Source organism: Plecotus auritus (genome assembly GCF_963455305.1).
Source record: "Plecotus auritus genome assembly, chromosome: 6".
In the NCBI taxonomy this organism is placed as follows: Eukaryota; Metazoa; Chordata; class Mammalia; order Chiroptera; family Vespertilionidae; genus Plecotus; species Plecotus auritus.
This window is the reverse complement of record NC_137773.1, coordinates 85,585,976-85,607,910: the sequence shown is the minus strand read 5'-3', so window position 1 is coordinate 85,607,910 and position 21,935 is coordinate 85,585,976. Positions and strand designations below refer to the sequence as shown.

The 21,935-nt window shown below is 51.0% G+C and overlaps 1 protein-coding gene across 2 annotated transcripts in view; it reads right to left on the bottom strand.

Annotated features, from left to right (window-relative positions):
* KDM4B (lysine demethylase 4B) overlaps positions 1–21,935 on the bottom strand; it is a 135,306-nt gene that overhangs the window by 52,595 nt on the left and 60,776 nt on the right. For both annotated transcript variants that reach the window (XM_080674888.1, XM_080674889.1), the window contains exons 7-9: positions 8,249–8,298; positions 3,695–3,798; positions 62–199 (exon numbers count right to left, since the gene is read on the bottom strand). In XM_080674888.1, coding sequence (XP_080531014.1) covers positions 62–199; positions 3,695–3,798; positions 8,249–8,298 — 292 coding nt within the window. The remainder of the gene's footprint in view (positions 1–61; positions 200–3,694; positions 3,799–8,248; positions 8,299–21,935) is intronic.

Here is a 21,935-nt window from a genome sequence, read left to right as displayed (position 1 = left end):
AGAGGTGGCTGGAAGGGACTGGGCCCCTTTTTAGTCTTTCATGGCATCTGAGGGCGCTTACCTGAGTGGCCACCTTGCCATAATCAATCCACCGCAGGGTGGCAAAATTGGTCGACTCAGCACAATTGAATCCGTGGTTGAAGCCAGCATGGTAGCCGTAAGGAAAGGTGATCATGAACTCCCCAGCCTCCTGCGTGATCTGAGGAAAAAGAGTCCAAAAGGTGAGGGTAAGGACCAGAAATAGAGGGAAGAGGATTTCAAGCATGGCTCACCTGCCAGAAGCAACGCCTGGCCTGGAGTAGGGACAGCCTGGTGACAAAGGCCACCAGGAGCCACTGAGGAGCACAGAAGGAGGATGTGGGCTCCAGGAGTTCCCCAAGAGTGCCAGAGAGCCTGACTTTGGGAGTCAATGGAGTCTACCAAGTGAAAGGTGGCTCTACCTAATTTCACAGGCTCCAGCCAATTTCCCATGGGGCTGATAAAGTAGGGATGACGGTGGCCAGGTCAATGGCTCACCACCAGCCCCTGCTCACCATAGCCCAGCTGAAGCTCCAAGGTGACAGACACAGCACTCCGCAGAGGGGTGAAATGCAGATACAGAGGGACTACTAGATGCTACCATTCTAGGCACTTCTCTCTTTTGTTGAGGAGGGGGTCTCCAGTTTTGGAGGGAGGTGGCCATGTCACACCTCCTGTCCACTGTGAGACATTCCCATACATCAGGGGTAGACAGCATTGATGGCAGCTGCAGAACCTCTGAGCACAGGACGGGCGTACATGCAGTACTTTGTCCTTTCCCTAAAATGACGTAAGTCCCCTCACAATCATAAGCACAGAATCTGTCCTTTTTATTCCAAGAGGTGGGTCCTTTTAGATGATGTCAAAGAGACCAACGAAACACATCAGCATGTGGAAGAAAACAATGTCAAGGTCAGAGCTCTGAAGAGAGAGCTGATGTTTCTCGATCTATTCAAATAGTATGGACAACCAGACACTGAAACAGAGACTCTAAAACCAGGACTGGGCATGACTGACAGGATGGGGCCCACAATACCCCCAGAATGATGCTTCTGAAACCACCACCTGAAAGCCCGGAGGAAAATGGGGGGGCTGCAGCCTCATTCCCCTATCCAGGGAGGGGACACTTTCCATGACCACACAGACCACTCTCTAGGACTCGTGAAGTTGGGCTGCTGACCTAATCCATAGTTGTGAAGCTGAGGCTGGTGGCCTGGGAGAAACTCTCTCTGAAGTCAGGCCTATCCATTCCTTGATTTATATAGTCAGTAGAAGGCATAGACCACAGGTAGTGCAGAGTCTGAGTAACCACCACCTCAGACAGAAAGAGACCATTTCTGATACCGTGGGAACTGAAGGACCTCAGTACATTCACACCAGTGTGCTTTCTGCCACCATGGATTATGTTTCTCTCTAGGGTTTCGTGGAATCAGACGGTCTGTACTCCTGCGTCTAGCCTCTTTGCTCTTAAGAGATTCATTCAATGGGTGTGCACACAAGTCTTCTAAAGGGAATTCTGTCGTAGAGGTGTGTCACTATTACCCATTCTCCTGTGTACAGACTTTTGAAACTCTGGTGAATAGAGTTGCTGGGCCAGTCTCCTTGCAGCATGTGTTTGCATTTCTTTTGAATAAACAGACCAGAAGTGCACGGGGCTGGGGGCGGGGGAGGGGACGGAGTTTCAGGGTCTCAAGTCAGGTGCATGGCCACATCTCCAAGAAACTGCTGTTTTTCTACAGTGGCTGCCCATTTGCACCCCCAGTGGTGGTGAGTGAGAGTTCCTTGTGCTCCCCTCTCAGCATTTGGGCATGTGCAGTGGGATCTCCTTGGCTCTGGTCATCTTTCTCCGAAATCCACAGAATGTCACACCATGTCGGTTTGTGCAAACTTCTGCAAAGTCTGTTCAAGCCTTTCACCCCTCTCTATTTATCTCATGGTTCATCTTTTTTATTGTTGATTTGTCGGCATTCTCAGGCCTGCTGATCTTTACTTATTCCCCCAAGAGATGAGCAGAAATCACTGGATTTGTTTAAGTACCAGTGAGACATCAAAACCTGGTGTGGGGAGAATGGGCAGCAGGAAGGGGGGTAAGACTTTCAGAAGCCAACCACAGAGTCAAAAATCAATCAAAACAGACACAGCCTGGAGAAAAGCCAGCCCTTCAGAACACTAAGATATTTTTCTTTTCAAATAATAAATTGCACCAATCAAGGAAAGTCAGTGTGCATTAAGTTATATTTTTAAATTCCTGTCCAAGTGACAGCCAAGAGCAGGGAATGAAGCATGAAGCAGAGGATGTGGGGAGAGAACACTCACGGGTTCCCAAGGTCCTAGCTACTCCATCCACAGCAAGGGTTCTCTGGGCTGCTTCTGCAGCAGGATTTAGAGCTTTGATTTTTTAAAAATGCAATTACTAATTTTCTTATTTTATTTAAGCTGACCCTGGAAAGCGCTGTCTCACTTTCCCTCCACCGCCAACTTGCATACTCCCCTTCTCTCCACCAGGGCATGATATCGTGTGGTGGGAGCACAGAGCCTTCTGGGGCTTAGCAGGGTCCTGGAGATGCTAAGCTCAGCACCCCAGGTGTGGGGGAGGCACCTCCACTCCAGACTCAGGCAGACTTTGGGGCCTGACCCCTGCCATGAATCAAGGCCTAGAACAGAAGAGGCACTCAGGATGACAAGAAGATTATGTCCCTGTCAGAAATCTATGTCCCAGTGGCTTCATTTCAAGTGTCTGTCCTCTGTGTCACTGCCGTCAACATGATCCCGACAGTAAGTTAGAAGGCACTAGGGATGATGGACAAGCAGGGTGGCAAAGTAATAAGCTGTGCCAGCCCCAAACGCCAGTCACAGGGAAAGCCTGGAATTTGGTTTCTTGTGCAAGCTGGCACAGAATAAATGAGGACGTCAATGACAGATTCCAGAAACACACACTTTTAATTATTAAAAAGCTTGCTATTGATCTGTGCTTTCTTCTAGAGGTAAATACCATTACAGAGATTTATAAGTGGAGTGTGGAAGTCAGTCCTTTGAAGGCCGCCAGGAACTCAGAGCAGGGATCCACATCGCACCCTGGCGGGCATCCTCGCCCTGCTGGCCTCAGAGGGAAAAGGGAGCCCTGCCAGCCAACTCCTGCATCCCTGACCAGGCAGCACCGCTTTGGAGAATGTTCTTAACAAACCACAGGGGAGCAAGTACTTCTCACTTCCATGACTGATGCTGTGATCTGTTCATGAGGTTCCTGGTAACAAAGGGTGTTCTGACTGAAAACAGAGAGAAGAGAAAAATGCGAACCTGCATTTCTCAACGCAAAATACTCTGCAACCTGATGAACAAGCAGTGGCTGGAAGTCGCTTCCTGGCTGTGGCCCCAACAGAAAGAACGAAGCCCAGATCCGAGCACTAAAGCTGCCAGCAATTAGAATGAAATAGAAGCAATTTCCCACTGGCTGACACTCAGGTGAGAGTGAGGCATGAGGGTCTGATCGCAGAACTTGCCACCATACTTGACAAATTGTTCCTCTGGGGAAACCTTCAGAACCCAGGCTCCCACAGGGTCCTCCTCCCCTGGCTTGCCCTTGTTCTAGAACTTTCTTAAGGGTTAAAAAGCCAGTTTCCTGGGGTGTTTGTGATCACCTGGGCCAGAAACCCCTCCTGGAGCAGCCCCTACATACCCGGCTGAATGGGATCCCGTACTTCTTGAGGATGATGGGCGAGATGAGGGTCATCTTGTGCCGAAGGAAGGCGTCACAGCCCTGGGAACTCCCGGGGAAGAACCCTGGAGTGAAAAAGACGGGCATCAGTTTAAGGACCAGGATGGGGGCTGGGCCAGGACAGCTCTTTCTGGGCAGCTCTTTCCTCCTATCAGAGCACAGAGCAGGATGCCTACAGAGCCAAGGGTATCAACCACATGGACCATCACACACCCATGTGCTCTGCTGGTGATCACAATGGTGACACTCCCTGGCCTTCATTTAGTGAACCTGGAACAGAGGGCAAGCCAGGGCTGTCTGTGTGACAGGGCGCACACCCACAGCACACCTGTCATAGATGGGGCACGGGCCTGGCATGGCTGCACAGACACTTCCCCTCCAAACCCCTCCAAAGACCAACTGTGTTGCATCCAAATGGTCATTTAGCCACGTGAGAACACAGCCCAAAAGAAAGGACACAGAAGCTGATGTTCTAGACCAGACAAGCTGTGATAAGTGAGAAGTGAGTGGTGCTCCCCACACACATACCACGACCGAGTCTGCAAAAAAGAGTGGCCCAGGCTCTGCTCTTGGCTCTTTGCGCACACAGCCACCGGGCAGGTAAGGAGACAAAGGCTCAGACCACCAACTAACCTGCCCAAGGCCTATAGTCCTGAGGGGAAATGGCAGAGCAGCCCCATCTTGGCTGCGTCCACAACACAGGTCCCTAACCCTGTTACAAAGTTTGCATTTGGGCACAGTTTTTGCCCCAGACTATATATACCGTGTAACTAACCTAAGGTAATATTTATAAACATGTGGAACTCAGCCATCAGCTCTACCTGCTCAGAAACCATGTTTAACTAACACAGTTCAGGGACACTTCCAAACCACTTGCTGGCTGAATCTTAAATCAGTGACAGCTGCATCCTGTGGTTAAAGGAAAGCAAGTTCTGGAATTCCACATGAAGGTCTGCAATTCCACCAGAAGGCAGCTGGTCTCCTCATCACGAATCATCACCAAGAGGTGGCAAAGAAGGACTGCCATGAGGATTCGGTGAGGATGAGATGTGGGATGTGCCAGGAGCATCCACTGCCCTCCAGGACTGACCCTGTGGCATGGCCAGCCCAACGACCCTTCTGGAAGCTGACACAGGCCTTGATACCACTCTTGATATGTCGTTGGTCAGAGAGGGCACATTCACATGTGGATGCGCACAGGTGTGTACAAGCACATGCACATGCTGACTTGGGGAGAAGGGGCTTTGACACTTTCCATGCTGGCAGATGGCAACTGGCTAAAAGGACACAATGGCAAGGTTCTGGAAAGTGCAAAAGATTACTGAATCCTGCAACTTTCCTCTGCACTAAAAGCATTTCAATTAGAGTTATGGCTGCCTGCCGCCTGGCCCGCCGGCCTCTCTGCAGTTCCTCTTTTTAATGCACAGTTTAAGTGGCTCTCATTAAAGCTCTAATAAAGGCGCACATTTTAAGTGATTAGCACCAATAATGCGCCAACACATTAATGCTCTGTGGGCTCCACAACTCTCCCAGTGAGCCCATTTGGAGTGCAGCTATTCATTTTCCATATTAATCACAAACTCATTCCACCCATCTCAACAATGGAGTCGGAGATGCCTGCCCCCAAAAAAGTTTGAAAGAGGCACCGAAGAGGGCAGGCTTCATGTGCCCTGGAACTCCCTGTCCTTTCTCAGAGGAGGGGAGAGCAGGCCTGAGTGAGGGGCCGTGGAGGAAGGCTCGCCACAGCTTCCGGACCCTCCTCCAGTGCCGAAAGCCTAGTTTCTCAAATTCCAGCCACCCTGCCGAGGAGTCTTAATGAGTCCCTATTTTTCAAAAAGCAGTGATGGGTGGCCTCCCGTAGACCTCAGAGCTTGCTCACTCTTCCTCTTCCAGCCTCAGCCAGTAAGCTTCCTACAAGCCATACAGATCCTCCCGCCCCCACCCCAACCTCAAGGGTCAGAAACTACATGGACAGCAAGGCACTGGTTGTAGGAATGGTGCAGAAAGTTCCAGGGAAAGCACCATCAGGATAGGCAGGTGGCCCCAGAGCGTACCTAGGTTCTCTAGCTTGCACTCAGATCATCCGAAACTTTTCTAGTAGAAAAGGCACATTGAACGACAACAGTCCAGGCGTGGCTAACAGCTGAACTTTAGAGTTGGCGAGGGTCAGGTGATGTCAGCCATGTGTTCACCAGGGCATGTCCATGCTGACTGCCCAGGGATGTTTTCTCCTGTGGCTCTGTAGGTGTGGCAGGCTGAACAGCGGCTACCCACGATGCCTGTGTCCTAATCCCCAGAACCTGTGATATGTTCCCTTCTCTGGTGAGAGGGACTCTGAGATGGGATTAAATTAAAGCCCCTGAGATGGGGATGACCCTAGATTTCCCAGAGAGCCAATGTCATCACAGGGTCCTCATAAGAGGTTCTCAGGAGCAGCAGTTGCCAACCGGTGGTCCGCAGACCACTGGTGGTCTGTGAGGTCCGAAAGATTGGTGACCGCTGCTCAGGAGGGTCAGAGTGAAGATGGAAGAGGCTGAGCTGCTGGCTGTGAAGATGGAGGAAGAGGCCACGAGCCTGAGATGCGGCACCTCTAGAAGCTGGAAACTATTCCCCTTGGAAACTCAGGAAGGACCAGCCCTGCCCACACCTGGGTTTTAGCTCCAAAAGGTTCATTTTGGACTCCTGACCTCCAGAACTTCGAGGAAATGAATCCGTGGGGTTGTTTGTTTTTAATTAGAACTTTTAAAAGAGTAATTTAAGATTTACAGAAAAATTGAGAGAATTTGTATTGTTTTAAGTCACTGCGCTTGTGGTAACTTTTTATAACAGCAAGAGTAAACTAACATAATGGGAAAATAATTTTATAACTTATATTCTTAAATTAAAATTTGTATTTTAGCCCTTGCCAGGTGGCTCAGTTGGATGGAGAGTTGTGCCACGAACCAAAAGGTTGCGGAGTCAATTCCAGTCAGGGCACATACCTAGGTGGTGGGCTCGATCCCCAGTTGGGGCGTGACCCCAGTTGGGGCATGTATGAAAGGCAACAAATCTCCATGTTTCTTTCTCAAATCGATGTTTATCTCTCTCTTTCGCGTGCACTCTCTCGTTCACGTGCGCTCTCTCTCTCTCTCTCTAAAAATCAATAAAAAAACATACTAGTATCCTGAGGTGAGAATTTAAAAAATGTATTTTAAATGTCTACTAGTATTTAAAAAAATGCAATGTGAAAACATCTTAAATCTGGTTTTTATTTTAGAGCATAATAAGTGAAATAGACCTTGACTAGGGCTGTGTGCAACTGTGGCATTTCTACCATGAGAGCATGTTCTGGAGAGCAGGGCACAGCTCTTCCCATGAGGACAGGGTTCAGGTCTCCAACAGAAATGTTAAACAAACCACCACCCTCCACCTGGGAGGCTGGAGGCACCTACCCACTCACCCTTCCTCCATTCTCAGGATCTGTGTCACTGGCATGTAGTATTTGCTGAGCAGGCACACAGCTGTGAGTGCAGCTAGGACAGGGGGCCCCTATTTTTCACAAAGATCCACCATTCCCATCTCCAAGTCAAAACATCAATGGGAAGGGAAAAAGAGTGACGGGCATTTTTGGTGAGGTGTGAGGACTGTGGCAGTCAGTGAGAGAGCCTGCACCAATGTTGAACGATGGCTTCCAGAAGGCTCTATGGCTGCTTTGGGAGGGTTGGGCTGCCTGTCACTGCAACCCGGAGGGTCAGGATGATCAGATGGGTCCTGTACTGTTGGAGTGGCTCCCAAACAATCACCCCACCCCGACCTGAGTGCTGCCTTTGAGGGAGGGGCTGGCTCTCCAGATGACAAGCAAGGGCCAGACCCCATTGGCTCTTGACAGAAAGCAGGGTGCCATGAAGGGTGCCCCCTCTCCAGACATGGCCTGGGACCCCCCTCAGACAAATCCATTGGCCCCATGAGGCCCCAGCAAGGATCCATATACAGATGGTGAGACAGTGGCTGCTGGAAGGGACATTTGATGAGGGAGCCCAGGCGAGTCAGAACCCCGCACAAAAGGGTAGGGACCTTGTGGTCACCATGCATTCTGAGGCCCAGGTGAGGGTGCTCCTAACTGACTTCTCATTTTCCAGAATGAACAAAGACTTGAAGACTTAGAAAAGGGTAAGATGCAGTGCCAGGCGTCGGGGAGAGGGGAGACAGAACACAGCTGCCCTCAAGAGCCTGTGGTCACATCCAAGAACTCCATGCTAAGAAACCGGAAAACAAGGGCATTTAAAGCAATGGCATTCTGTGCAGAATCCATGAAGTGACAAACCCCCTAGCAGATGGATCACGGATCTAATCACAGGGGTGCAAGAAAATGGTAAAATAAGACAGTCACATCTTGCAACTCCCAGGAATTAAAACCCAGACACACAGCAAAACTGCTTCCCTACCCCACCTGCCCCACCTCGCCCTGCCCAGGTCCCAGGTCCCAGGTCCCAGGTCCCAGGTCCCAGGTCCCAGCCCTTGGCCGCAGACACCTACCAATTGCCAGCCGCTCCAGGCGCTTGCCATGCTCCGGTGGGATGGCGTACCTACAAGAAGGAAGGCATGTCAGAAGTGAGCTCATGTGACCACCACACACTTGAGAGTCCCCGGGGATCCTGTGTGGCCTCGGAGAGACACACAGCTCATGCACAGAGCAGACGTGTGACTGTAGCTGTGGTCAGCGCTGAGGGGAGTGGCGCCGTCAGGGGAGGAATTCCACTCAGAAGGGGTTGGTGAGGCAGAAGGGCTACAGACCAGGGAACCAGGGGGTTGTGACAGCACTCTTGAATGCCAGGAGTGAAGACATTCCCTGTTAAGCGACACTAAACCTCGATAAGGCTTACAAAACAAAAAATACAATAAAAGCACTGGGCTGGAGCTGGAGGGGTAGGGACCCTGGCTGCCTTGTGTCGCCAGCCTGCCCTCCCAGGCCCAGGAGCCAAGGTGGAAAGAGGCTTCAGGGAGGAGAAGAATTTCACCTGTCACCCACTTCATAAGCTTTATTTTTACTCATTTTACATTTGAAAGAGTATGAGGCTCCATCATAAATTTAAAAAAAAAATGTGCAGTGGAAGCATACAAACAAATGAAGGGAGAATGACACCCCGCTGATGTTCTTGTGAGGAAGCTGACAAGACAAGAGGACTGGACAGGGGAGGGGGAGGGTGTAGCAGATGATACAGTGGTGCTGAGAAGCCCCAACCCAACTGACATGCCAGCCCCAGCCCATGTCAGGGGACCTGGTAAGATGAAAACTTCAATTTCTGGACAAATGCAGGCAGAACTGCAAGTTCTAATGACACAAAGTGCTGAGCACACCCGAGTCCCATCCAGGAGGGACTCCAGGAAAATGGGTCTCAACCAGGGTGATCCTGTCCCCTTCCCTCTCCCCGCCCAGCACACTGGGCCATGTCCCCATGGTTGTCATGACTAGGAGTGCTCCTGGCATACAGTGGGTGGGGGCCAGGGATGCTGCTCAACCCCCCACAGTGCCCAGGACTGCCCCCCACAGAGAATGATAGGGCCCTAAATAGTGCTGAGGAGGACAGACCCTGTTCCAGAATAAAAAAGGCCACTATCTCACATTCTGGAATGAGATCAGATGTGAAGATGCATCATTGGGCCACTCCCTCCTCCCTCCCTCATGGTGCAGGCAAAGGATGGGTACCCACAGGGAACATGGAAGATCGCCCAGATGCTGTAGCTGATTAAGTCTATTCCCACTGAGAGGTCTATTATTCCTTTTTAATAAAATAAAAGGGGGCGGGGTAGGAGATAAGTGAGTATTGTGTTGTCTCTAATCTAAAGGATAAAAATAATTAATTTCTGGGCACTCTGGGGCCCTTGAGGAGATGGCCCCAGCACCTTCAATTCCGTTGTTGTCAGATAATTTTCCATCATCTGTACAAAGATGAGGTTACTCTTTTTAAAATGGCCTTTTATCGCTTACACAAAGACAATAAAAGTTAACCCCAATCTGAAGCATCTTTGTGGGATTACTGTCCACCCCCCCACACCCCACCCCACCCCACCCCCCCGCCAAATGGGGAAATGAAACATTCTGTCCCTTCTGGGAAGACGCCAGCAGACTGGAAGGACTAACTCATGGCACCAAGGCTGTGATGATTAATGCAGTATCCCCAGTCTACAATGCTGCTTTCACTTAATTACCGCCTGTAATTGGGAGTTGTAAAGATAAGATTAATTGAGTCTGGTGGATGTTAAAAGTTTAATACATTGGAACGTGGCTCCTCTGTTATCAGAAAGTACAGACGGCAGGACACTAGGCTAAGCGTTCAGGAGAACAGCCCCTGGGGAGATTAGAAAGACTCCAGGAAGGGAAGCCAGAGCCATGGGGCCTGCTGGCTCCAATGTCCCAGAGCCAGTAGTGCCTCCCACCGTTTGGACCAATTCAGTGGCAGCTTCGGTGGTGCCAAGAAGCCTCAGTGCCAATGACACACCATGCCAGCCCAAGCCCCAGAGACATGGCAAGATGAAAACCTCAGTTTTCAGAGGAAGGCAGGTACAACTGGGGCACAGGTCCTTAACAACACAGAACACTGAAGGAGGAGCGGGCGGGGGACAGTAAAGACTCCATAGCCACTGGACCACGACCGAGTCCTGCGTTCTTCCAATGGCTGGAAGAAACTCCGGAACTGTGGGCCACAGGTTCCCACTGGGCCCTCTCCCACCAGGTTTGACCTTTTGGGTGCCCCGGTGAGCCCGATGACATAGGGGCCCCAGTGAGCCAGTCACAGAGCTGCCTTCCGACAGGGACTGACATTTGCCACTGGAGAGAAGACCCCAGGACCCTGTGGGGATCCCAGAGCAGAGCCTTGTGGGGGTCCCACCTAGGGCCCCCTAGAAGCCCTGTGCACGGTATCCTTGTCACAGTCCCACCCAGTGTCATGCCACCAGATCAGGGCATCCAGGCTCTCAGGTTTGGCTCTGGAAGGAAAAAAAAACAGGGAAAGAAGGAGAAGCAGCTATTGGAGCTGAGCGAGTGTGTTCACTAACCCTCAAGGCAGGGAGCATCTGTCAGAACATTAGTGAGCGAGTTCCTGGGGCCATAAAAGAGAGTCAGTATATTGGTCACCAACATGGGGGCAGTTTGTCTCACTCCCCAAGAGATCTGTCCCCATCACAAGGTCACACCTCAGGGTCAAAATCAATCAGTTTTGCCAGCCTGCAACCCCAGGCAGCCTCTCTTTATATGTGACAGTCCTGGTCACCTGCATGGCTGAGGGTTCTTATGTGGTTTCCTTGGGCAGAAGGCCATGGGAGCTCTGTTCTGACTACCTGTTTGTCTCAGGACTGGGCTAGGACGAAGTCTCCAGCCTCTCTCCCTCTTCCAGCTCAGCCCCAATGCTGCTTAGAACCTCTCCTGGCTCCCCAAGCCCACTCTCCACCAGCACAAGCGTTCTTCTCCAGCCTCTCCAGCGAGGCTGGTTCCCCTCATGCGTCCTCAAGGGCTGGCCACGTGCTTCAGTCAACCTGCTTCCCCTTCCCGACAAGTCGCATTTAGTGGGCCGTCCTGGACAGTCAACTTCCTAGGCCAGTGGGAGGCCATGGAGAGACTGCAGCCCAGCACAGTCATGCTGGCACAATCTGGAGATGTGATGAGAAAGGAACAGGGCAGAGTCCAAGGGAGAAGTGAGCAAGGGCTTTAGAGGTAGAGGCAGAAATAAGAGGAGGTTCAGGCTACCTGTGCAGACTCACCCAGGTCCTTCCGGCCACAGTCCCCAGCCCTGCCTGTGGGAGCCTGGCTCTAAGACAGTGACTGAGGGCAGTCACAGCAAGCACCTCCTAGAGGACACGTTTGCCACCACTTTGGACACAAGGCAAGTCCCAGCCCTGAGGTTAGCCAAGCCAGAATTGCCCCTCCGGAACTTTCTTTAGAGCTATCCTTCATCCACCTGTGTCTTTATCTCCATATTTTAAAACCCCTCCCTACTTTATCTCTGCTTTTGAAGGTTTTTTTGACATAAAGTACATCTGGACGACTCTAAACCAGAACGTCACAGAAAATTTGGTTCATATCTTTGGCTGTATGGTCGGAATGGTATCCTGGCAACCAGTCAGGTAACCCTGCAGGGGCTGCAGCAGGACTTGACAGGCTCCATAACCCTGCTTTAATGTCGTGGAAGCACAGAAGAGGCCAAGAGAGACAAATCGGGCATCATCTGCCAGACGCTGTTGTCAGAAAGGCAGTTGTCTGCAAATAGCAGGGGCTTAGGTGAGAAAATAACATGTTTTTAGACTAGAAATAAAGCTCATGGGATGCAACAGGAGATACAGGAGCCCAGAAACCGGGTCGCCATGGGGACCCAAGCCCCCCCCCCCCCAAAAAAAGCCATATGATGGTTAAGAAACAAGAGTTCAGCAGTTTCACAGTTCAAACAATGGACCAACCAACAGACCCACCTACATGTTTGAGAATCTGACCTGTTTACTGGGGTTCAGGAACATATTAGAAAGACTGGACACTGGAGAGGAGCTTCATTTGGCCCAATGTTCCTGGCTTAACACTGAGGCCAGAGGATAAGACCTCTCACCAGGCCCTGCTGAGGCCAGGCCTGAGTCCAGGCCAGTGGCTTGGGGACACCTCGAGGCCCTGGACCTTAGGGGCTTCTGCCAATGCAGGTCATGGCAGACTCCAGAGGACCAACAAAGAAATTCCAGGGCTTGTGACACTGGGTGCGTCATGGATGCTGGGTAGGTGGAGGCCTCAGCAGGTTGGCCAGGTGGCTCTTGACGGAGCCAGGTGATTACAAGGAAATGTGTCCTCTGTGGGCAGGGCTGCTCGCCTCAGCCAGGGGACAGGCAGCCTCCATTTCACCAACACGGCCGGGGAAGTCTCCTGTCCGCCAAGGAGGATGCTATTAATAGTGTCATTTTCTCTGTGTTTTGTTTATTCCCCTGGAATGGCTTGATGGATGTGAATAATTATCAGACTATAAAAGCCAGCAAATGTGCTACTTTCTATCGCTCTAAATCATCAAACAAATAAAGTGTGAAACAGCATTTTTGAATATAATTTTCCCCTCTAATGGCTTAGAATTATTATCAAGAACAATGAAAATAAATAAGCAAATGCCTTGTGAGTTAAAAATTAAATGAGTGTGTCAGGAAGAGGAACACAGAGCATCTTGGAGAGCAGGGACCTGCTCAGGGGCCATTAGTTATGAGGACGTGCGACAGGGCCTCACAGGACCAATTGGCTCTCAGCATGGACTCCCAACCATTCCCTGTATCCACCAGGAGTAGGAGTCTGGAGCCATCTCCCTGGATGGGTGATGTGATGCCCCAAGAGAGGGCTATACTCGGGTGCATGCACCACAGTACCTGCCACCCAGCTGACCCCAGCAGCCCCAGGATCCTGTGTGTCATTGCCCAAGGACAGCCCTACAAGACCCCCAAAAGCGAAGGTGGTTGCCTCTGCCCCTCCTCTCCTGGGCCATGGACAGGCAATGCCAGAGGGGCTGCTGCCTTTCAGACCAGCAAGAAAATCCGTGGTCACGGGGCAAACCCTCAGGACCAGAAATGTGAAACTCCAGCGGAAGCACTCTCACCCAGCCCACAGCCCAGTGGAGGGTCTGGCCACTGGCCCCTCATTTCCTTGCACCTGCCAGCCACTCTGGGCTGCAGGGCTATCACAGGTGGACTGGCTCCCCTTCAAAGAGAGAGGCATTTACATAGTAATGAGGTAATTCCCAGCACCCTGTCCTGCCCTGCAAGGATAATGAGACTTGATTGGGGGCCAGGCTCTCAAATCAAAGCTCTAAATCCTCAACTACCCTTGCTGGCGAGGCCCCCCAGTCTCTGTGGGGCTCCTGCCTGGGACCGCCCTGCTCAGAATCAGGAGTTGCAACACCATAACACTGACTTTCTTTTTCCCCCCAAAACTCTTTCGACTCGGCCAGTGACAACAGTACCTGGAACTTCTTCATCGCTGAGCCTGACAGCTTCCACTGGCACATGGCTTCCTGCAATTAGGCCCCGGTGATAAGAAGGCTCATCTCCCCGCCCTCCCTCTCTGCTGAGAAACTCATGCCAAGAGCAGGGGTCCAGCCGGGAGTCCTTTGGAAATGTCAGTTCAGCCTGACGCGTGTCGAAAGGGAAGAAAGTTAATTTCACAGCGTCTGCACAAGGCCTGGGCAGACAGGCCTGTCGTCATTTAACATGCTGTAATTACGGAAACAGAAACAAGAAGACAGAGTCCACTGGAAGTACCAAGACCACGTGTCAACTTGGAGGCCACCTGGCACAAGCAAGCCACCCACCCGCACAGGCCCAGGAGGCTGAGGCAGCTCCAAATGCCATCGGCCCTGCCAGGGCCCTGCATGCTGGGCAGACATTAAAGCCATTATTGCTGCAGTCCCCAAACACAAAGCCCCTATGTGGCCACAGCCTGTGACCTCTCTCACCATGAGTCGGTGGGACGGTTCCAGCACACTGCCCCAAGGCCTGGACAGGCCCAGAAGAATGACCGAATCACAGAACAGGCTTTCCCGAGAGTCTCCAGCAACAGAAGTGCCATCTCCGAGATGGTTAGAGCTGAGCTGGGCCAGGATGGCCTCACTACTCCACTTGTCTACACTGTGGAGTCGATGTGCCCAGAGATACAATCACAAGCAGTCACCCCTGATGTGATGGCCACTGAGACAAACCCTGTCCCAGCCCTGAAGACGCAGGAGTGGTGAGCCATGGTACCCAACTCAGGTACTGGGCTCAGTGTCACAGATGCAGTTGGCTCTTCAGCATCTTCTGTGCCTTAGACCAAGGCATCCACCAGGTTAATACAAGCCCCATCAGATAAACCAGAAACCCTGAAAAGACAAAGTCATAGAGGCTGGTGGTTTTACTGAGCGTCCTAGTAAACCTTCACACTAAGGACCAGTGCCCATTTATACTACCGAGCAGACAGGAGCATCAGATGTTAGTGAACTTATTTTATGAATCTGGCATATTTTTTAATGAATGAATGAGAAACCCTGTCACAAACACAGGATAAAGATACAAAGGAAAATAATAGGCCAGTCTCATGCCACAAAAGTCCTAAATAAAATATCAGCAAATCAGCCGAAACCGGTTTGGCTCAGTGGATAGAGTGTCGGCCTGCGGACTGAAAGGTCCCGGGTTCGACTCCGGTCAAGGGCATGTACCTTGGTTGCGGGCACATCCTCAGTGGGAGGTGTGCAGGAGGCAGCTGATCGATGTTTCTTTCTCATCGATGTTTCTAGCTCTCTATCCCTCTCCCTTCCTCTCTGTGAAATATCAATAAAATATATTTTTTAAAAAAATATCAGCAAATCAGACACAAAAATGTATTACAAGACCAAGTGTTTATCCCCAGGGTTGCAAATAAAAATCTATGTAAAATTCCAAACCATTCAGTATAAAATTTCTTAGTCAACTAGGACTAGGAGGAACCTTCCTACGGCCACACTTCATAGTGAGGCAGAACGCATTCTGGAAAGCTGGGAGCAAGGCAAGCTGCCCGTTATCACAGCCACTCAACAGCACATACTGAAGACGCTAACCAAGGTAATATGACAAGAGAAAGATAAAGGGGAGTAACAATTAGAAGGAAAGAGACAAGCTTTTTTCTTTTAAGTAACACAATCTTCTACTTGGAAAACTAACGAGAACAAGCTGATGAACTACAGGACAAAACAGTCCAGCAAGGGCACAGAATTTTAAAAAAATCAACACATGGACAGGCTTCTTCCTCTGTACCAGAAACATCCACAGCAGACTATGAAACCTACAGAGGTAGCTCCTGCCCCTTGCCTGGGGTCGAAAGCAGAAATTCCTCACCACAAACAAGGTCAAACATAAACCCCAGTGAGTGCTTGCCACTGACAGAATCAGAATCTGACCCAGGAGAGCCAACATGCATCTCTGTGAGGCTGATGCTGATAGGTGACAACTGCTTGGTGCCTCTGTACAGAGCAGGAAAGGGCAAGAAACTCACCTGTGATCAAGTCCTTCAGTAAACAAGGTAGGGGTGCCAACTGATTGTGACAACAGCACTGACTACAGTTTAGTGGGGTCATTACTCTGGCTATGAGCAGGGTGGCCTTATCATTATGGTTGAAATATGAAAGAAGCACTGCTAACAGTATCCCGGAAAGCAGAGGTAAGCAGGACAAGTGGATCGTCTAGCACAGTGGTCGGCAAACTCATTAGTCAACAGAGCCAAATATCAACAGTACAACAATTGAAATTTATTTTGAGAGCCAAATTTTTTTAAACTTAAACTTCTTCTAACGCCACCTCTTCAACATAGACTCGACCAGGCCATGGTATTTGTGGAAGAGCCACACTCAAGGGGCCAAAGAGCCGCATGTGGCTCGCGAGCCACAGTTTAAAAAATGTCAGAAAAAGCGCCTGGCAGAGAGGCTTGCCCTTGAAACACGAGGGAGCAGGTCCAAAGGCCTGGATAGATAGCTGGCCCTGGAACCACCAAGACACCCTGGGCCTATCCGCCCCACTGAGAGGGGAGGAAGCATTGTCACCAACCCAGTGAGCCTGGAAGGGAGACTCCAGAGGTCCTGGCCCAAGGGAAGAAAGGGGAGGCTAAGGCCCTTTCCTAAACACTCAGGAGCGGAACAGAGGTACATTTTCAGGCCCCTGAACAGTTGGTGCACACATGGAAACTGGGGGGGACTCCTGTACACCCCTACTTGGTCACCGCTACACAAAGGAGCGTGGCCTGGGCTGCACAGCTCCCTCACTAAGAGAGTGACTGAAATGGTCTGACAGCAGAGGGATAGCAGCCCAGTTTATCTGGAAATCCCATCTTAATTCCCGAGGAGTCCTGTTAAACGGGGAGGCAGCCTCCCTCATTTGTCCCCACCCCAGGACAGATATGAACACTTGCTGGGAAGATAGGATCAGCCCAGGACCAGGGTGGCTTGTTGCCAGGAAAGGACCTTATTGAGCCATGGCAGTTTTATCTTTAATGGATCGTTTTCCGGGACAACAGAGAATGAAATTTGGTATCTCACATCAGCAGTGTCAATGATTTGAAATAATGACATTTTTATTGAAACCTACACATGAGATAAACAGAGTCCTGGGAGCATCTGCTCAGAGAAAATGGGATGTCTCAGACGGAGACGACCGACCGCCAGCAGGAATGCAAAAATGAACTGGCCTGCTGGCACAAGACAAAGGTGCACTGAGCTGGGGTGGGGGCCGGGAGTATGTGTGTGTGAGGGAGGGGTGGTGTCAGCACCCGGGGCACCAGGGCTGCGCCCAGCCTGCCCCCACCTCTACTGGGTCCCAGCTGTTTGCAGCACCTCCCCATGGGGATCTGGGATGGGTCAGCATCCTAGAGGTCCCGCAGCTACAGGGCCCAGCTTCAGGGGAGTGGGAGTTGGCTGCACACACTGCCAGCCCACTTTAATTAAAGGAGCAGACTTTACAAAGTGAGTGGTGTTGAGCCTGCAATTAATCGCTGAATTGGAGACATCTGATTCCCAGCCCATTTATTATAGGCACGTGAATCATTTTTGGTACGTGACAGGACCAAGGATGCCAAGTGGGCTTGTTTTTGATGCTGTTTTTAAAGCTGTGAGGGGTCTTTCTCAGGTAAGGCTTTGAAAGGCAGGCACAGGCGACTGAGCATCCATTAAGAGTGGGAAGAAAGGGCCTATGCTGCCAGCGTGGGGGAGACCAATTCATGGGACACAGGGCTGGTGAGAATTTGGTGCCATTTACAAAGACCTCAATCTCCTCTCATAGAATTGGTCTGAATTTCTGCTTGTAAAACAACCAGGGGGCAGCCTCCCAGTGTGCCCAGAACCCTGTGGTAGCTAATGACGCTGGCTGCTCCCACCAAGTTCCTCCTCCAGTAGCTTGTGTGCCTTACCAGGGGACATGCTTGACTTATTCCTGTTGAAACATATAAGATGGTCTGAACAGAAAAGAGCGAGGACAGGAGTGTCTGAAGGGATAGGGGCTGCTGACTCAAGAGAGAAAGATCTTGGCTCCCATTTGACTACAGTGGAGAGGAATTCGACAGGCCACCATCAGCCACCCCTGAGTCTTCAGCACAAGCCCGGGACGTGGGAATGAGCTGGTGCAGGCCTGAGAGGGTGGCTGAAATCCAGGTCTCTGCAGGTTGAGAGCAGTCAGGACACCTTCTATGTGGGAGACTTCAGATCTATTAAAATGACTTCCATATCACTGGTATTTGCATTCATTGTCACATAGACTCGCAAGGCCTACTGAACCTCGTGTGGACACACATTGGCAGCCGAGGCCCCTGGCAACTAGAAGGACCAGAGTTGACCCTGGGTACCCCTGACCTGCCCTCTTAACTAGGGGACTAGCTTTCTAGAATGGTGGGCATGAGGATTACACAAACTTTACAAACAGGCCCTGTGACCATCAGGGGTTCCAGCTTCCATGTGTAAGACCATCTGGGTCTCAGCCTCCTGCCCAGGAGGTGAAAGCCACAGGGCACTTAGAGTCAGTCCCGACTCACTCTGGACCCTGGCACTTTGGGGCGGGTTAAGCTCACACACAAGTTACGCTGGCTCAGCTCTGTTCAGCTCACAATCAAGAGGGAGAGAGCAGACAGATCAAGCCTCACAGGAAGCTGCTGAACAAGGGCCATTAGCGTGTCTCGTCCTGGCGATACGGCCACTTCTGGTCCCATCCTGCACCTGTCCCACAGCATCCCAAGGCCACAGGGCTCCCATCTGCTGCTGATGGGCTAACTTGAGAGAAGCACATTCACCACCAGATTTGTGAGCAAAGCTAAGCAGACTTCCCCTGTTTAAACTCCCAGAATCTCCCTTCTGGGGAGCTGAAATCTGTTGGCAGCAACCTTGCCATGGAAACCAGACCCTGAAAACAGAACCCAAATTGCTCACGGCTCAGCTAGAATGACAGGTGTGGGGGTAAGCAACTCTGGGCCAGGATGCCCCTCTCTGCAACAGAAAGCCCCTTGCCACCACCCCTGCAGTAGCCACAGATTCCCCCCTCCCCCCCCCCCCCCCCCCCCGCCTTTTGAATCAACTCCTAATCTAAACACCACCCGTGGAGGATCTCCAGATTGACATTTCAAACCAAAGAGCCAACAGTTTCTAGAATGGTGGGCAGGGAAAGGCTTCGGGCTTCTCGTCTGGTGCGCTCCAGCCCAGAACCAGGAACGTGGGAACCAGGAGGGCTTTCTTAGCTCCAACTACCCTAAAGCAAAAATCCTGCAGCCTCACAATAATGCAGAGCATCGCTGGGCCAACTCTAAAGCACCTACTTTGAACAAAAGACTCTAAAATGAAGGGCCATCTGCTCCTGCCAAAGCAAGCCAGCGGGTCTACGCGATAGCCAGTGATGCCTGTGGCCACGAGTGGCAGACAGGCAGGAGATGATCAAAACTGCATAGAGGGCTGGTGACCAGGCAGCAAGACTAACCCACCCTGCCCGTCCTCACCCAGGCCCTGGATCCTCCCTCCCATGCTAACTCACCCTCCTGGCCAGAGTCATCGTCCTGGAATGCCTCAGTGCAGTAGCTTTCTAGCCCAGGAAACTTCTAGACTCCAGCTCCTGATCGAGCCGCCCACCCTCCAGCTGGGCCCCTCCTTGGGCTGCCCTGGTCCCTCTCCTTCCACAGACTTCCTCACCCCTGCAGCTTCCCTGTCTCCATCTCAGGGGCTCCCAGGCTGCCCAGAATGCCAGGCTTGGCCCTGCTGCGGGAGTGGGAAGGGAAGGTACAGCCACTCTGTAAGCTCCTTTCCTGACAGATGGCATCTGTCCTCATGTGAATATAGGGCTTGAGCAGACCTGTCTCCCTCTACAACCTGACAACCACCTTCGTTCAGCACCCACTTCTTTCCCTTCTCCTGGACACATGGTCAGACTATGTTTCCCAGCCTCCCATACTCAAGTGTGGCCGTTTAACTGGACAACAGCCAATGAGATGTGGGAAGAAGCTATGGATGCTGCCTCCCAGGCCTGTCTATCAAAGGTCCCTGAACATTCCCTCCCTCTTCCCCCACCTGGACACTTATGTCCAGGGTAACCTGGAAGCTATTTGTGGAAGGTGGCAGGGCCTCTGTCAGCCTAGGGCCCCACATTCCTGCATCATCCCCTCCCATTTCCCACAAGAACCTACCAGTTTCTATTTCAGCTAGTGGAGTTTGATTCAGTGATTGTTTTAGGGGCCCTGTAAGAAAAGGGTACTTCTCTCCTGAACTTGACCTTCGAGTTTGGACCAACTTTGCCAGCTGGGACATACCCTATCTCCAAAGCTGAGCAACTACCTGGCCAGAAACTGCCACCCCTCCTGATTCAAAGAATGATACTTTGAGGGGAAGAGCAGAGCAGTGGTTAGGAATGCGGGCTGGGCCAATGGCCTAGTTCAGTGGTCGGCAAACTGCGGCTCGCGAGCCGCAGTTTGCCGCTCTGTTGACTAATGAGTTTGCCGACCACTGGCCTAGTTTAAGTCACAGTCCCACCACTTCCAAGCCAGTGTCTACGCCTCATCTGTGATGGAGGCTGGCATGGGGCTGCAGACAAGTACAAGAAGTCACTCCAAGCACCGCCTAGCACATAGGAAGCATCACAAGAAGCACTAGTATGTTATTTCTCATCTCATCGTCATGCCTACTAATGGACTTCTTACACAGTGGCAGGTAAAAGATGACTGTCTGCAACAGCCGCAAACTGGAAACAACCCAAATGTCCATCAACAGTGAACAAATAAACAGATGGAGGAACAGTCACACAATGGAAAATTCTACAGCAATGAAAATGAATAAGTTATCGCCACATGTAACAGGAATAAATGCAAGATACAAATGAGTCCATTTATGGAGTTCAAATCTGGCCAACACTCAGTTGCCCAGGGGTCACAGACACAAGCAGAAAAATGACACAGAGAAGCGCCATCAAAGGCAGGAGGGTGGTCATCAGTTCTGGATGGGGAGGGAGCCTCCCCGGGAGGGGCACCAGTGCCTGGTAGGGAGAAGGTGCTTTTCCTGACATCATGAAGGTTACCCAGGGGTTGGCTGTAGAGCCATTTGGTTAACTGTACATAAATATATTTATTTTTTTGGTACATACATATTTTGTATACTTTCCGTACTGTTATATTTCGTGATTTTTTAAAAAAAGGTTATAGCCCTAGCTGGTTTGGCTCAGTGGATAGAGCACTGGCCTGTGGACTGAAGGGTCCTGGGTTCGATTCTGGTCAAGGGCACATATCCAGGTTGAGGGCTCAATCCCCAGCAGGAGGCAGCCGATCAATGATTCTCTTTCATCATTGATGTTTCTATCTCTCCCTCCCTTCCTCTCTGAAATCAATAAAAATATTTTTTAAAGTTATAGCCCTGGCTGGTTGCTCAATGGTTAGAGTGTCAGCCTGAGGTCCAAAGAGTCATGGGTTTGATTCCTGGTCAAGGGCATGTACCTTGGGTGCAGGTTCCCCAGCCCCAGTAGGGGCACATGCGGGAAGCAACCAGTTGCTGTGTTTCTCGCATCGATGTTTCTCTCTCTGTCTGTCTGTCTCTCTCTCTCTCTCTCTCTCCCCATCCTCCCTCCCTTCCACTCTCTCTAGAAATCAATGGAAAAAATATCCTCGGGTGAGGATTAAAAAGTAATAATAATAAAGGGAACACACTATGGCAAGCACAGTTCTCAGATGTCCCCAATACTTCTGGCCCCTGAGGCTCACACATCTGTTCTCAGTTATTGAAACATTTCTCCCAGTGCTTCCATGAGGGTGTATTGCTGTTAAAATTAAGGTCCCAAAATCAGTAAACCTTAAAACTGGAGAAATTACCCTGGTGGGCCTCCTCTAAGCAGGTGAGCTCTTAAGAGGGGTGGGACTGGTCCTCAAGACAGAGATGCCAAGTGTGAGGGGACCCCCAAGGATTCCCTGGAGATGTAGGGGGACACCTAAGAGGGGCCTCTAGGTGCAGACAGCACCCAAGACTGACAGCCAGTGAGAACACAAGGACCTGACTCTGACAATAACCTGAATAAGCCTAGAAGTGGACCTTCCAAAGAGCTCCCAGAAAAGGACCCGCCAACACCTCGACTTCAGCTTCTGAGCCCCGGAACTGAGGACCCAGCTGGCCTGTGCCTTGGTTCTGACCTACAGAAGTGTGAACTAACCAAAGCAAGCCAGAACTCTGGACGGATGTATTATGAAGCAACAGAAATACTG